At 38.6% G+C, this 18,283-nt stretch overlaps 1 protein-coding gene across 3 annotated transcripts in view; it reads right to left on the reverse strand.

Moving 5' to 3' along the window:
* GXYLT1 (glucoside xylosyltransferase 1) overlaps window positions 1-9,490 on the reverse strand; it is a 51,094-nt gene extending 41,604 nt beyond the window's left edge. The window contains exon 1 of one of the 3 annotated variants that reach the window (XM_036866826.1): window positions 9,208-9,489. In XM_036866826.1, the coding sequence (XP_036722721.1) occupies window positions 9,208-9,428 (221 nt within the window). In that variant the 5' untranslated portion in view covers window positions 9,429-9,489. Of the gene's footprint in view, window positions 1-9,207 lie in introns of all 3 variants that reach the window. The other 2 variants (XM_036866828.1, XM_036866827.1) reach the window with 2 other exon arrangements.
* Window positions 9,491-18,283: the final 8,793 nt, after the last annotated feature.

An 18,283-nucleotide genomic window follows, 5' to 3' on the forward strand; every position in this document is an offset into this window, starting at 1 on the left:
CAACATTAAACACAACAACATTCACATTATACGGGTCCCAGAAGGAGAAGAGAGAGAGAAAGGACCAGAGAAAATATTTGAAGAGATTATAGTTGAAAACTTTCCTAACATGGGAAAGGAAATAGCCACCCAAGTCCAGGAAGCACAGAGAGTCCCATACAGGATAAACCCAAGGAGTAACATGCCGAGACACATAGTAATCAAATTGGCAAAAATTAAAGACAAAGAAAAATTATTGAAAGCAGCAAGGGAAAAACGACAACATACAAGGGAACTCCCATAAGGTTAACAGCTGATTTCTCAGCAGAAACCCTACAAGCCAGAAGGGAGTGGCATGATATACTTAAAGTGATGAAAGGGAAGAACCTACAACCAAGATTACTCTACCCGGCAAGGATCTCATTCAGATTTGATGGAGAAATCAAAAGCTTTACAGACAAGCAAAAGCTAAGAGAATTCACCACCACCAAACCAGCTCTACAACAAATGCTAAAGGAACTTCTCTAAGTAGGAAACACAAGAGAAGAAAAGGACCTACAAAAACAAACCCAAAACAATTAAGAAAATGGTCATAGGAACATACATATCGATAATTTCCTTAAACGTGAATGGATTAAATGCTCCAACCAAAAGACACAGGCTCGCTGAATGGATACAAAAACAACACCCATATATATGCTGTCTACAAGAGACCCATTTCAGACCTAGGGACACATACAGACTGAAAGTGAGGGGATGGAGAAAGATACTCCATGCAAATGGAAATCAAAAGAAAGCTGGAGAAGCTATACTCATATCAGATAAAATAGACTTTAAAATAAAGAATGTTACAAGAGACAAGGAAGGACACTACATAATGATCAAGGGATCAATCCAAGAAGAAGATATAACAATTATAAATATATATGCACCCAACACAGGAGCACCTCAATACATAAGGCAACTGCTAACAGCTATAAAAGAGGAAATCGACAGTAACACAATAATAGTGGGGGACTTTAACACCTCACTTACACCAATGGACACATAATCCAAAATGAAAATATATAAGGCAACAGAAGCTTTAAATGACACAATAGACCAGATAGATTTAATTGATATTTATAGGACATTCCATCCAAAAACAGCAGATTACACTTTCTTCTCAAGTATGCATGGAACATTCTCCAGGACAGATCACATCTTGGGTCACAAATCAAGCCTCAGTAAATTTAAGAAAATTGGAATCATATCAAGCATCTTTTCTGACCACAATGCTATGAGATTAGAAATGAATTACAGGGAAAAAAACGTAAAAAACACAAACAAATAGAGGCTAAACACTACATTACTAAATAACCAAGAGATCACTGAAGAAATCAAAGAGGAAATCAAAAAATACCTAGAGACAAATGACAATGAAAACATGATGATCCAAAACCTATGGGATGCAGCAAAAGCAGTTCTAAGAGGGAAGTTTATAGCTATACAAGCCTACCTCAAGAAACAAGAAAAATCTCAAATAAACAATCTAAACTTCCACCTAAAAAACTAGAGAAAGAAGAACAAACAAAACCCAAAGTTAGTAGAAGGAAAGAAATCATAAAGATCAGAGCAGAAATAAATGAAATAGAAACAAAGAAAACAATAGCAAAGATCAATAAAACTAAAAGCTGGTTCTTTGAGAAGATAAACAACATTGATAAACCATTAGCCAGACTCATCAAGAAAAAGAGGGAGAGGACTCAAATCAATAAAATTAGAAATGAAAAAGGAGAAGTTACGACAGACACCGCAGAAATACAAAGCATCCTAAGAGACTACTACAAGCAAATCTATGCCAATAAAATGGACAACCTGGAAGAAATGGACAAATTCTTAGAAAGGTATAACTTTCCCAGACTGAACCAGGAAGAAATAGAAAATATGAACAGACCAATCACAAGTAATGAAATTGAAACTGTGATTAAAAATCTTCCAACAAACAAAAGTCCAGGACCAGATGGCATCACAGGTGAATTCTATCAAACATTTAGAGAAGAGTTAACACCCATCCTTCTCAAACTCTTCCAAAAAACTGCAGAGGAAGGCACACTCCCAAACTCATTCTATGAAGCCATCATCACCCTGATACCAAAACCAGACAAAGGTACTACAAAAAAAGAAAATTACAGACCAATATCACTGATGAATATAGATGCAAAAATCCTCAACAAAATACTAGCAAACAGAATCCAACAACACATTAAAAGGATCATACACCATGATCAAGTGGGATTTATCCCAGGGATGCAAGGATTCTTCAATATATGCAAATCAATCAGTGTGATACACCATATTAACAAATTGAAGAATAAAAACCATATGATCATCTCAATAGATTTCTCAACAGAAAAAGCTTTTGACAAAATTCAACACCTATTTATGATAAACACTCTCCAGAAAGTGGGCATAGAAGTAAACTACCTCAACATAATAAAGGCCATATATGACAAACTCACAGCAAACATCATTCTCAATGGTGAAAAACTGAGAGGATTTCCTCTAAAATCAGGAAGACGACAAGGATGTCCACTCTCGCCACTATTATTCAACACAGTTTTGGAAGGCCTAGCCATGGCAATCAGAGAAGAAAAAGAAGTAAAAGGAATACAAATTGGAAAAGAAGAAGTAAAACTGTCACTGTTTGCAGATGACATGATACTATACATAGAAAATCCTAAAGATGCCACCAGAAGACTACTAGAGCTAATCAATGAATTTGGTAAAGTTGCAGGATACAAAATTAATGCACAGAAATCTCATGCATTCCTATACACTAATGATGAAAAGTCTGAAAGAGAAATTAAAGAAACACTCCCATTTACCACTGCAACATAAAGAATAAAATACCTAGGAATAAACCTACCTACGGAGACAAAAGACCTGTATGCAGAAAACTATAAGACACTGATGAAAGAAATTAAAGATGATACCAACAGATGGAGAGATATACCATGTTCTTGGATTGGAAGAATCAATATTGTGAAAATGACTATACTACCCAAAGCAATCTACGGATTCAATGCAATCCTTATCAAATTACCAATGGCATTTTTTACGGAACTAGAACAAAAAATCTTAAAATTTGTATGGAGACACAAAAGACCCCGAATAGTCAAAGCATTCTTGAGGGAAAAAAACGGAGCTGGAGGAATCAGACTCCCTGACTTCAGACTATACTACAAAGCTACAGTAATCAAGACAATATGGTACTGGCACAAAAACAGAAATATAGATCAATGGAACAGGATAAAAAGCCCACAGATAAACCCATGTACCTATGGTCAACTAATCTATGACAAAGGAGGCAAGGATATACAATGGAGCAAAGACAGTCTCTTCAACAAGTGGTGCTGGGAAAACTGGACAGCTACATGTAAAAGAATGAAATTAGAACACTCCCTAACACCATACACAAAAATAAACTAAAAATGGGTTCGAGACCTAAATGTAAGATCAGGCACTATAAAACTCTTAGAGGAAAACATAGGAAGAACACTCTTTGACATAAATCACAGCAAGATCTTTTTTGACCCAGCTCCTAGAGTAATGGAAATAAAAACAAAAATAAACAAATGGGACCTAATGAAACTTCAAAGCTTTTGCACAGCAAAGGAAATCATAAACAAGATGAAAAGACAACCGTCAGAATGGGAGAAAATATTTACAAACGAATCAACGGACAAAGGATTAATTTCCAAAATATATAAACAGCTCATGCAGCTCAACATTAAAGAAACAAACAACCCAATCCAAAAATGGGCAGAAGACCTAAATAGACATTTCTCCAAAGAAGACATACAGATGGCCAAGAAGCACATGAAAAGATGCTCAACATCACTAATTATTAGAGAAATGCAAATCAAAACTACAATGAGGTATCACCTCACACCAGTTAGAATGGGCGTCATCAGAAAATCTACAAACAACAAACACTGGAGAGGGTGTGGAGAAAAGGGAACCCCCTTGCACTGTTGGTGGGAATGTCAATTGATACAGCCACTATGGAGAACAGTATGGAGGTGTCTTAAAAAACTAAAAATAGAATTACCATATGATCTGGCAATCCCACTACTGGGCATATACCCAGAGGAAACCATAATTCAAAAAGACACATGCACCCCAATGTTCACTGCAGCAGTATTTACAATAGCCAGGTCATGGAAGCAACCTAAATGCCCATCGACAGACGAATGGATAAAGAAGATGTGGTACATATATACAATGGATATTACTCAGCCATAAGAAGAAACGAAATTGGGTCATTTGTTGAGACGTGGATGGATCTAGAGACTGTCATATAGAGTGAAGTAAGTCAGAAAGAGAAAAACAAATATCGTATATTAACGCATGTATGTGGAACCTAGAAAAATGGTACAGATGAACCGGTTTGCAGGGCAGAAGTTGAGACACAGTTGTAGAGAACAAACGTATGGACACCAAGGGGGGAAAGCTGCGGCGGGGTGGGGATGGTGGTGTGATGAATTGGGCGATGGGGATTGACATGTATACACTGATGTGTATAAAATTGATGACTAATAACCTACTGTATAAAAAAAGTAAATAAAATAAAATTAAAAAATTAAAAAAAGAAAATTGAGACATCTTGCTCTGGATTAAACAGAGCATTTAACAGTAACACTCTCCACAATAACAGTCCTCAAACTTAAAGTTTAGTTAAATGCAATAGCAGAAGGTCTTTCATACTTTTAACTCAAACTGGAAAAGGTTTTTTTCACTTCTAAATGTCCATGATAGCCATGAGGCTTTAGTGAAAACCATGTGCATCGTGGAGAGAGTGATAAGTCTAGGCATATCCAGCATAAGAATGTGGAAGTCTGAATGAGGTGCCTCACCAAAGATGCACCTTAAAGGCACAGATACTTGCACTGTGACTGCAAGAGAAATAAAGGTGCTCACAGCCATGTTAAAGGAGACCATTCCCATGGTTCTGACCACCATTATTTAAAGATCAGTGCCTGCACAACTCATTTTCAACTAAAAATTGTCTTCAGACATCTAAGTCAGGTCTTCTTTTTCATAAATATCTAGTTTCATGAATATTCAAGAAGTGGGAAAAGAACTGCTTACATACATATGGCAATGAACAATTATCTAACCATTTCAAAAATAAGTTAGCATCACACTGTACAACCTAAACTCTCTCCAAAAAAAAAAACTGAATTAAAGATTTTTCTAAGTCAAAAGTACACATTATTTTCTCATTAACCTAATCACTTTCCCGTTCAAAAGCACAGAACAATATTAATTAATTAATTTACTAGTCAGGTTTGTGCTAAGCACTTTACAGCTATGTGAAGTACGATCTTCAGTGAACTGAAATACAAGGTGAAAAGTACTGGTTTTTATCTAAGATGTCTCTGCATCAACAAAGCAGAGATTAAGGTGGCTTTAGTAAATAATTCAGCCTTCTTCACTGTTCACTGCCTAACTCCTCTCTTCTTCAAAAATAACTGCAGGGAAGAGGGAAAAAATTTCTCCCCCAAAAAACAATAGCGCAAAAATAGTGGTCAAATAATTCTCAGTTAAATCAATGGTTCTCAATCTTTGGCTTTATAACAACAACCTGGATCACATATCTAAAATATAGATTCCCAAGCCCCACTCCCAGGGACTCTGGTTTTAGCAGGTCTGGACTGGGGCCTGAGGACATTTTTCCCAGAGGTCAGAAACTAAAAAAAAAAAAAAAAAAAATCATTTAAAATTTAAATGATCAAAACCATCACTGAATTAGCTATAATTTTATTGTGCCAGGCACCATACCAAGTAATCTACACAAGCTATTTTTTTCAATTCCCACAAATAACCCAATTATCACAGATACTCTTACCTCTGTGTAACTGATGAGGAAATGTGTTCAAGGTTAACACAGCCAGTGAGTGGCAAAGCTGAAGTCTGTTTCCAAAGCCCTGAGTCTTCCCACTCTACATTTTCAGTATATCCCACTAGTTAGTGTTCCTGGGACCCAGCAGAAACCATTAACTTGATGGCCTGACCAGATCTGAAAAGGAAAGTAAGGTGACTACCTCCCAGTTAACAGTCATTCACACTAAGGGTATGACGGGTCCAGAAATGGTATCACTGAAATGCCTAGTAGTTTCTTGATTCCCTACTACCGATATGCTGTACAGCCTCAATGGGATGAAATCTTGATAATCGCTGTCATCAGTGAAATGTGAGAATTTAACCACCCAGAGTATCTAAAGCCACAGAATGGTTTAACTCCTTCTGAAGTACTGACATCTGGTCAGTGCTTTAGATAAGTGCTTTAGATTGAATACCTTAAATACAGTCTGTCCACACTGAGCACCTTCAGAGAGTCCCTCTGTGTGGAACAGCCACTACCTCCCGACCATCCCTCTCCACTGAGGCAGCACTCCTCTCCAGCGCTGGTCATGGGATTCTGTCTGCAGTATGGATGTGCAAGGGACACAGCCCAGAGAACCAGAGGCCCCCATCCCAGGCAACATTGGCTGGTCCAAGGATGGGTGTGTGATGCAAGTCCAATGAGAGCCTTTTTCTAGAATTTTCTACTTGAGATTAGAGATGAAACACTACAAGAAGTTGAAAGACCCCAGGAACAAAGGCAGAAGAGAAAGAGTCCCCAGTCCTTGAGGTCCCTGGAACTGCCCGGGGAATTCTTCCTTCAATCCTGTTCCTTCCAGCAACCCATATAAGCCTATAAATATCTGTTTTGCTGAAGTCAGTTTTAATGGACTTTGGTGACTGACAACTAAGAATTCTGATTACTATAAATTAATTAAGGTAAATACAAACTACATTTTACAGGTAAGAAAAGTGAAGCAGAGAGGTGGTCAAGTTTTCACAGGAAACAGGGCCAGAATGAGACCACAGGTTTGTCTGACACTAAGATCTACCCATTTTCTAAATATCAAAATAATGGATTCAAACAAAATGAACTCATTAATAATAAATTTCACTAAAAAATTGTTTCCATCATGTTCTAGTTTTTACTTTGAGAACGTGCAAGGACATTTCCAAGTATTTTGTCGTGGAATTCTGTGCAATGAATATTTTCTATACGGTTTGACCACTGGAACCTATTGGTTATAACCATAATCCCATGTTTCAAATGAGAGAGAGAAATAATAGTTTTAATCTTTGAGGTAAGACTGCTTTTAAAAAAGTAAGAATTCAATGATAATCAAGTCCTACCAAAAAAAGGAAGATGTTGCTTGCCTCATAGCCCCATTTTCCACTGATGTAACACTATCTAGACTAGGTTCTTCTCACAGCAGCTTTATAGAAAGAAAGAGCACCTGCAGAGCAAAGGATACATAGTTTCTAATGCTGGTACTGATGCCCTCTGCACCTCCGCCAAACTATTTATACATAGGAAAAGAGGTTAAGAATACCTACCCCATATCCCATGGTAGCCAAAAAAGTTGACTGAACTCTATGATAAATCTAAAAAAGATGTTATAAATGATAACATTTAAAATGAAGAGTCCTGATGTCTTAGGACTTCTTCTGACCTTAATCAAATCATAGGCTACAAACAATCCAGCTTTTCCAGGTTGCTCCTCTGCCCACACTTCTTTACAAAGAATGATACACCTTCAGTTTTAACTCAAATGTGTGCCTCATTTAAAATGAGTTATGTTGCCCAGAGGACCTGTAATAGACAGCTTTTTAGCTGACTCAACTCTGACACATCAAACTTCAGATTTCAGTAATGGCTCTATAAAATATTCATTAAAGCTGAAGCACTTATTTTCTGAATTTCAAATAATGTAATTTTGTTAAAATTAGCTAGCCAAGCAGATACAATTTATAAAAATTTGTCACAAAATATTAAGTATCTCAGACAAAAGGCACTAAAAATGAATGTTACTCTATCAGATTGAAATGCTAATATCATAGTCCACTTTCATTCAATGTTTTGATAAAACTGTTGCTTCCTGACAATTCTACCCAATGCAAAAACAGTTTCTTCCCCATAACTTCAAATGCTTCACTGGAACATAACAGACCACCATTAGCTTTTCATGAGCTCATCCAGGTCTTCAGTCACGGCCTCTCCCAGAACAGATAATAGCGTTGACAAACCTGGCTCTGGAAAGTAGTTCTGCTTTCATGAACAGAGTCCTGACTGTAATCAAATCACAGGATGAAAACAGGACAATCCAGCTTTTCCATGCTGCTCCTCTGCCCAAACGTCCCCTTTCATTTTGGGAATGGCCATCAACTCTCAGAAGAACGTTAACAGCCTACAGCTGACCTGCGCTCCCTCCTCCTACCAACCCGTAGGAAGTTTTTCATATCAAAGCAGCCTTTGCCTCTTACTAAGGGAGCACACGGAGTAAGAGAGGTGCCCACAAACAGAGGAGCCTCTTTTTCAAGGAAGTGGAAACGCTCAGATTTTGTTAAGCATTCGTAATGCGTTGCTTTTTCCATTTAAATCTCATGTTGATTCCAACTCTGACAGTGATCTGTGTAAATCCACTTAAGTCATTATGCTTTTTAAATTCCGATTTTTAAAGAGAAACACCTCTATCCCAACTCACAAAAGACGTGAGCATGTTAAATATCGCTTATTTTTCTTAACTTGCTGTAAGTTTCACAACAGACCGATCGTTTCCTAAAGAAGAATTCACAATCCGCAGAAATGCTCTATCCAAATTTAACTAACCGGCAAATAATGAAAATTTTAAGCGTTAACAGGAAATTTAGATGTCCCATTCAGGAGGGGGCAAAAAACTGAACTAGGGCGCCAGCCCGATGTTTAAATATCTCAACTTGAACGCCATGGAAACAAGAGGGAATTCCCACTAGCCAGACAGCAAGAAGGCTTTGGTAGGACCCTCTTATTTTCAATTCTAAGAAAAAAGGAAAAAGAAAATGCAACTGTCAACTAAGAGCTGAAAATTAATTTCTAACTGCTCTGAATAGTGCCTAAGGAATGGGTCAGAAGACAAACACAAAAAGCGTGGGGTGTTCTCGGGCTGGAGCAGCGCTGGGCTCACCCCCAGGGTGAGGAGAAGGAGGGAAACGACCAAAGGGGATCAGAGTCTGCGGCAAAGAAGCGGCAGACGCGGGCCTGGTGGCGGGAGGCGCGGGGCTGACTCGCAGGCAGCCCGGGCCGGGCGGAGCCCCGCGCCCCCGCGCCCCCCGCCCCGGCCCCCGACAGGGAACGGCCCGTACCTGTCAGACCGGCCGGGATGCGCCGCGGGGCCCGCGCTGCCCGCCCCTCTCCCGGCGCCGCGTCCGCCGCCCGCGAGCCAGGAAGCCGCTGCGGCCTGCGGCTTCCCGCCACCGCCGCCCGCTCCTTCCTCCAGGGACACGGCGAGCTGGCTGAAGGCGTAGAGGAGCGAGCAGAAGCCACAGGCCAGGCACAGCACCACGACGCGCAGGTAGCGCCGCATCGCGCCGTCCCCGCGCCGCCGCTGCCGTCGCCGCCGCGCCCGCCCGGGCGAACTGGAGCGGAGGGAGCGAGCGACACCACGCAGCCGCCGGCGCAACAAGTTCCTCCTCCGCCACGGCCTCGCGCCCGCCCCCCTTCCTCCCTGCCTCCCTTCGCTCTCCGCCCACCACCTTCGAGAGCGCGCGGACACCCCGCCCCGGAGCCCCGGCCCCGCCTCCGCCGCGGGCCTCTCCCCAGAGGGTGGGCGGCCGGACGCGCCGGCGCACTGAGCGCGAGGGGGGGCAGGGCGCGCCGGGTGGGTTGGGACCCGCGGGATGCGGCTCGCGTAGGGTCTTGGGCTACCGGCGACCCCGGGAGGGCGACTCTCGAGCCCTGTGGCTCCCAACTGCGGGGGAGAGGCGTGGCGAAATGAGCGGGGCATTGGAGGCAGCCGACCCAAATTTAAATGATGGTTCTTCCACGTGGTAGTTTGGGACGCTGAAAGCCCTCAATTCTCTGAGCGTGTTTCTTCGTCTCTAAAATGGAGATGACACCCTCATCATAGGGTGCTTGTAAAGATTAAATTGCTTAACGCACGAAAAACCCCTTGCACTTAGACGGCACTTGATTAAGCCATTTTTCACTTACATCCTTCTCAGCAGGGACTTCCCCAGCCTCTAAGATTCTATAATACAGTCGGTACGAGCCATTTTCACCCAGATGTCTAATTACCTCCTAATGCCCTTTAGGATGCATATCCTGCCTCCCGTCGAGGTAAGTTTCTATAAGGCTGAGGTTCAACCTTTTACGCCTTTTTGATCCTCCTCACAACTCACCATTCGCATGTCCAAAACAATTAATGTTCTCCCTAAAGAGCTTTGCCTTTAGCTTTCCATTTCTCTTCCCTCTTTCTCAGCCTTATTTTCACTCCATTCATTTATTGAACATTTACAAAGCATCACTATGTGCCAAGCACTGTGTGAGTCCCTTGGGGTACAAAGACGCCTAGTTGGGGCATGGGGGTGGGACAGTGGATACTTGTAAGTAAGTGCAATACGACCATACAGACATTAGGATATAAGCCTGTAAAGGTGTGGGCACACATACAAAACGGAACAATCGGTTCTGCCTGCGGGCATGGTAAAGAGACACTTCATAATGTTAAAATGAAACACAGACGCTAGACTTGAAAATTCCCTGAGCGAACAAAACCAGTTAGTCATACAAGCAAAGCTTAATTTAGCTTATTTTGCAGGGTAAGAGGTAATAACTTGACCTGGGTCACTTTTTGCTTATGCTTGTGAAAATCATAAGCAGAACTTAAATAGTTCCCGAAAATTGGTATGAGGTAACCACTAACCAATTCCCTTTCATTTAAGAAAAGTCTAGGAGGGGTGGGCAAAATGGGTGAAGCGGAGGGGGGGACTTACCTGGTGGTCCAGTGGCTAAGACTCTGCACTCCCAATGCAGGGGGCCCGGGTTGGATCCCTGGTCAGAGAACTAGATCCCGCATGCCGCCACTAAAGATCCCGCACACGACTAGGAAGATCACGTGTGCCACAACTAAGACCCGGACCAGCCAAATAAAATTTTTTTTATTTTTTTAAATGGGTGAAGAGGGTCAACTGTATGGTGATGGATGATAATTAGACTTGTGGTGGTGATGACTTTGCGGAGTATATAGGTGTTGAATTATAATGCTGTACACTTGAAACTTATATAATAAAAAATAATTTAAAAAAAAGAAAGAAAAGCAGTTGAATACTCAATGTTTGAAGTTTAAACTGCAAAAAAAAGAATGAAAAGAAAGGAAAAGAGAAAATTATAATATTTTAACCAGTCACTGTAGAGGATACACACTCACAGTCTTCACAGAATATACCCCTGAGCCTCATTCCATATTTTGGTTTGACTGCTCCCAGTTCGCTGTCTTTCGGGTGTACACACAATAAACTTTTACTAATAACTATGTAAGTGACTCATAGGTTTTACTTCTGTTTTTTTGTGAACTTTTGACTGTAGCAAAAGTGGCCCTAGAGTCTAGGGTGTGGTAAGAGAAGTAATTCCAGGCTGAGGAATCAGTGAAACAGGCTCTTGGGTCAGGGAGCTGTGAGAAGTTTGATATCACCAGTTAAGTGAATGCAAAAGAGGAAAGAATGAGCTATAAGACTAGAGGTTGAAGGGGCCAGATATCGGAATGCCTTATTTAGTACACCAAGGAGTTTGAACATAATCTGGCAAGGAGTTTGAACGTAAAATGGTGAACCATTGAAGGGTTTTTAAATTAGGAAATAACGTGATCACATTTGCCTTTTGGAGAGCAGATTCTGGCTGCAGGGTAGAGGCTGGGACAGATTGAGATTGGAGCCTGAAAGCAGCTACAGTGCCAAAAAGTGAGGGAAAGGCTTTAAACACACACACACACACACACACACACACACACACACACACCCACTCTCTCTCTCTTCATGGAGAAAAATTATGCTGTTAAACTGTTCAAATTGCAGTTGGAGCTTTGAAGAGTTTGGCCATGAGAAACAAGATAGGGAAATGCTGTATAATTAGTGGTAGTTCTTCATTTGGAATCCCTACACCAAATAAGTGCTGGCTCTGTGAACATGGGAAAGTCACTAAACAAATTTAAGCCTCAGTTTCTTACCCTATAAGGATTAAATTTCTTGCCTTACTTGACAAAAAATGAAAACTAGCATGCTATCAAGCTGTGAATAGAATGAAAACATACACTTATTCATTCAATAAACATTTATTGAATATATTCTACATGCCAGACAAGGGGCTATTCTGTACTGCCCCCAAAAGTGGAGACAGGCAAGTAAAAACCACGACAATATGAAGTTAATCCTTTCACTACACCTTACAATTCTTAGAGAAATAAAGATAAACTTAATGAGGTACAAAGATGGATAACAAAAGCATTTATAAGAACAGAAAATAGATTTTCAGAGAGAAAACTAAAGGATATGGTACCAAGAAACTAGAGTAAGAGCTAGCACTCAAAGTACGTTTAATTTAAAGAGATGCTAACTACAGTTGTTTCTCTTTCAACAAACTAAATGTAATGAAAATAAAGAATAATTTAATGACCCAGAGATGGTTAAAATACTAGAATGGCAGTATTCATTTCTGCGACAATATATGGGAAGAGCCTATCCGGAAGAACAATCATCCATTTACTTGACATCAGGGTTCTGGACCATATCATCCCTTTAGGTTCCTTTCAATCCTGTAATTAAAAAGGAAATTCTGTTGAAAAAGTATGTAAGGCATTCCAAAAATAGAAATGATTTTTGTATTACCCACACACTGTCCCAACTGGTTATCCTGGAGTATAAGGAGCTGTGTGAATACTTCTGATCACTTCCAGGATTCACACATTTTGATATTCCTAAAATTAATTGTAAATTACTGAAAATATTTTTTTCCATAATGGTTAGGCATTTCTTTCACTTACTGTGTGTATGTATGTGTTCTTAAGTCTATTTTTTCATCTCTAGACCACCCTCTTAATTCTCTAGTTACAGGCTGGCTATATCCAAATTTTTAATCAATATTGATCTTCCCTTCATTCTGTCAAAAAAGGTAAATTTAGGTGGACAAAAAGAAATTTTAAAGTAGCAACATTAGTTGTTTAAATTATATAGATAGAGACCTTCTCCATGACCTGCAAAACTCTTGGATTCAGGATAATCCAAATCTCAACAATCGTATATTCAAAAGATTTATCTTGATTTTTCATATAGCTCCTATAACATGCTGGATATATGGTAGACATTCAATTAATGAGTTTTTTGGGGTTTTTTAATGTCTTTTCCAAGACACTCTAGAGCAAATTTAGGTCCTGCTCAGCATTTCCTTCCCAATTCTACCTTTTAGTACTTCTTAAAAAAAAAAAAAAAAAGACATCCTATGGGGGAAAAGGTAAATTCTATACCTTTTCATAGTAAAGTTCAAAGACTTTTTTACATAATTTCCACTTTATAAAGGTCTATGCATAATCTAACTTAATCCTGATAACAATTATACTTTATCCTTTTAACAAACAAGGAACCTGAAATTCAGAGAAGTTTGTTAACCACATGGCTAATAATGAAGATCCATAATTCAAATGGAAATCTTTGAGGATCCAAAGTGCGTGTTTGTTTTTTCCCTTATACCATGCTATCGCACTGTGAAAAAATAAATGCTAAACTGAGTGATGCAAATTAAAAGTAAAAGCAAAAAAGAAAAAAAGATGTTATATGAAAATCTCTTAGATTGGTCTTGGGGATTAAAGCAAATTAAACTTGCAATCACAGAAATACAAATCACGGGGTTTCCCTGGTGGCGCAGTGGTTAAGAATCCACCGCGGGGGACGCGGGTTCGAGCCCTGGTGTGGGAAGATCCCACATGTTGTGGAGCAACTAAGCCCCTGCGCCACAACTACTGAAGCCCGGGCGCCTAGAGCCTGTGCTCTGCAACAAGAGAAGCCACCGCAATGAGAAGCCCGTGCACTGCAACGAAGAGTAGCCCCCACTCGCCGCAACTAGAGAAAGCCTGCATGCAGCAACAAAGACCCAATGCAGCCGTAAGGAAGTAAGTAAGTAAGTAAATAAATAAATAAATAAATTTATATTAAAAAAAAAGAAATACAAATCAGATTAGTTGCAGAGCACAAAGAATCAGAAATTCACACTAAAAGTGAAAATCATTCTCTCCTCTTGTTGGCCTCTAGTGAAATTTCTTCATTTTTCACAGTCCATTTCCTAGAGACCTTGTTGGGCTGGAGGAAAAAGCTGGAAAAGTATGTTGTCAGTTGGAGCAAAGAGTATTTCATTTGAAGTGTTCATTCAGACTAGTAAATGTGGGAAAAGGGTAGGGTAAGGGGGAAGACGAAAGAGTAAACTGATTCTCTTCATGCTCAAAAAACTCAGCTATAGATCATAAGATTAGAAAAAAGTGGCAATGGAAAACTAAGTGGGGACACCTTGACTCCTAAATAATCCTAGAATTCAGCTAGTATTTCCATCCACAAAGGAGAGAGATTATGAAGCGGGCAGAGTGGGGAGGGAAAGAACGAATATCCTATGGACCATCCTTACATTTCTCCCTGGTTCCATCTTCAGGAAACTTCCATTCCCATTAATAGATTATAACCTATTATTGTTATTTTAAAAAAATACTGTCAGTGAAATTAAAAGCTAGATTTACAGGGAAATTTAGTCATGGGGAAAATTAGAATTAAAACATACATGCACAAGTTGACCAAAACCTGCCATCAATCAAGGTCATGATTATAATATTATTAAGTAACAGATTAAGTCTCTGGACCCAGATTCCCCAAATAATAGGTTTTATTATTAATAGGTTTCATATGTTGAAATGGTTTTTCTTTTCACATTTCTATATTTTATTTTTAATAAAGTAAAAAAAATGTTCTTTTCTTTCTAATTAAGTTAAAGTGTCCCTCAAATTATGTATCTTATCCTATACTGGAAACATCATAGGCTTTTACATTTTCTCTTATTAAAGACCAAAAGCTACCTCTTGGACCTCAAGCCAGATCACTCTGTTTTTTAATTCTGAAAACAGCCTACTTTTCTTTTTCTTTTTAATGCTTTCACTACATTTTTGTCCTTTAGCAGTCTTCTTCTCCCAAACTGGTTTTATACAGTACACCAACTCTTCTCAATCTTGCGGACTCCAAAAGTAAACAGGCTAATTTCATTGTTGCTATTAGTCTGAATTAAAAGAGGTTAGTGAAAATAATACACATACAAAGTCTAAATTAGTAAATCTTGGTACCCAGTTTAGTTTCTGAATTCTCTTGATAAAAGTTAATGAAAATATGAGGATGAGATGGTAGCTTTCATCCACATTCCCTACTTCCAGGTAAGTCAGCAGATCCAGGTTTACCTGCATGTAATTCAAGACCTGCCAAACTTGTGTATTATTTCCACTCCTCAGGAATTCCAGTTGGATCCATTTTACTGGATCCTTGCACTGAAAATTTCACATTGGGGCTTATCCTCACAACTAAAATAAAGCAGTTTTTTTGAGATTTTTTAAAAAAGTATTACTATTTAGCCTTATGTACAAAAGAGATTTGAGGAACTTTATAAGAACACAAGGAAAAACATAAGTAGATAAAAATTGTAATCTAGAAAAATGTAGTTAGATGAAGAATAACAAGTTAGAATATGGATATGCAGATGACTGAGTGCTACATAATTATTAAAAGTATGCCTAATTTTAATCTGAGATTTCCCACAACTAAAGCAAAACCTGAGGACAATCAATGATTTGCATTGTTCACAAGTAAAAGGCAAACTGATTTCTCAGGGTGAAGTAAAGCTTTTCCTGAAACAGGTCTGAATAAATTTTCTCATTTGGATTCTGAGCGATGTAATGTTTCCTCAATATCCTTACAAAAAGGCAACAGGAGACCTCATTCAGCTGTTTACTGATTTTTAAAAATTAGTATAGGAAAATGATAATCTCACATTACATGGCTTAAAGTCTTTAACTTTTGAAAATTCAAACTGGAGTAATGAAATGGTAGCTGGCTAAAATTACTGGTGACACCCAACATTATCAGCTGCAACTATCAAGATGAGATCCTAACATCTCCATTGTGGACTTACAGTGGATACTCAGGCCAAGCTGAATTTTCTAGGGGGAAAAAAAAAAAGAAGGAAAAAGAAAAAAAAAAATGGTGGCAAGCACTCCCTCTTCTGTTACTTCTGTATCTTATATGTATTTTTATTGTTGAAATAATGGCATTATATTTACAGATCTCTCCTCTAAGATGTGAGTTCCACATCTTTGTCCTCTTTGCAACCAACCCCCAGACCAGTGCCTAGCACACAAAACATACTCAATAAATGTTCACTGAATTGAAAACTGACATAAAGAAAATCTAGATCAGGAAAATACTGAAAGTATTACAGCAGAAAAATAGCTACTATAGTCTACAACTCCTACTGATGGGGAGGAAAGAAATCACCACTGAAAAACAATTCAGAACATGAAACATGTCCCAGAGAACTAAAAGCTTTCAGAGCTCTACTTGATTTTTCTATATAAGTACCTAGTCTTATCGTGGCATTTCATATGCTCCAGAATCGGCCCATTCCACAAAGGCTGGAATTATCTGCACTGGCTAAGTACAAAGCCACATTAAAATCATAACATTTAAATTATCTGGGCTAGCAGGGCTGTGCATTCAGGAAAGTAAAGTGTTCATATAATTCAAGGTAAGTATGACAACTTCTAAAAATGAACTGGTTTTGAAGAAAATCGTTTTATAGTGATTACACATATTGCTGCTCTAGTAAACAGTCTACTAAACACAACTGAAAACTTAATGACTGAGTCATTACAAAGATTTATCATAGCATGTTTTAAAAATTTTCTCAAGAGACCGAGATGCTATACATTCTATTTGTTCTCTCTCCCTTCTGAGCGATTCTTGTCTGCTATCATCGACTACATCACAATGCCCCATTTTCTAATTTCTGCTACTATCTTTGCTTTGTTTTTCTCCTGCCTCCTCCCTCATTTTTTCCCATTTATATCCTTCCTTGCCTTTGTTATTAGGGCAGCTTCTTTTTCATCACTCTCAATAGCCAGGGAGGGTGTTCTTTTCCTTCTGCTTTCACAAATGATCAGTCACATCCTGTATTCTGCAATCTTCACTGTCTCTTGATTCTACTCAGCTATTTTTGTCACTTATGACCTTTCTACACTTCAGTTTTTCTACATTTCAGTTGTTCCAGACACCTGAAGGTGCCTGTGGTTGAAGAGGGGAGCCAGTGCTAATAAGTCTAAGTATTACTTTATGATTACCCTTCTTACACACACATTCACTCTTCCGTTTGCACTTAATTTTCAAAGTACAGTACAGAAATTTCTATCAATGGCCCAGTTCCTACTTCAGGTCTTCAAAAGATTCCAGAAAAGAGATAAGTGGCAGACCAAGAAAATAAGTAAAATAAGGGTTTCAGTGGAAACTAAAACTTCTAGACCACTCAGCATGAATGTATAAAATATGAATAAACTATGTTCTTTTCAGGCAATAAGAACTTCTTTCTAAAAGAAGGGTAATAAATGTTATCAACTTAGAAAAGCAAAGGTTTTTCTTCCTTTTTTAAATGTTTTCACTTTGTCTACAGTCATCACTATAATCTTAGGAAAGCATTTAATAAAAATAAAACCTTTAAGTTAACTATTTCTACTGTGTAATATAAAAGGTTTAAGAATATGTATTCTTGTTTGCCTCAAATTATATCTTCACTCTTACTTATATCAAAATAAGCTAATAAACTCTGAAAAACATCCAAATGCTCTTTTTGTATAGAATTTGGCTAAAAGAACCCACTATTAAAACCATAGGGTAAGTTGATGAACCAGAGCTAAAAATATACCCTAAGCCCAGGCTCTGAATCTTTTTGCATATTTTAACGTTAGGTGTATTTATGGAATTTGAGTCTGTTTCCTGGTTTGGAAGTGTATTTGAGGTAGGGTGAAATGAAGGCAGGTAAAGATAACTGTGATTAATGAAAGGAAAACAAAATATCAAAGTAGCCAACTCAGCTCATTTCTCCTGTCTCATAATGCATACCATCAGGTTCTTTAATTATAGAAAGATAGTTGGTCTGGGATCAGAGCAAACATCTGATGTAAAAAATTCAGTTTAACCTACAGAACACAATTCCTTTCGGGCATCCAAGAAGGCATGGAAACAATTTTTGTTACCAAAAAAAATTATGTTTCTATGATGGGATTTTACCTAAAAAGATAGTAAATGCTCACATTTACTGAGCATAGAGTATGTGTCAGGTAGTTGTTAAGAATTTTATATGGATTGACATTTAATC

This window comes from Balaenoptera musculus, chromosome 10 (genome assembly GCF_009873245.2).
Source record: "Balaenoptera musculus isolate JJ_BM4_2016_0621 chromosome 10, mBalMus1.pri.v3, whole genome shotgun sequence".
NCBI lineage: Eukaryota > Metazoa > Chordata > Mammalia > Artiodactyla > Balaenopteridae > Balaenoptera > Balaenoptera musculus.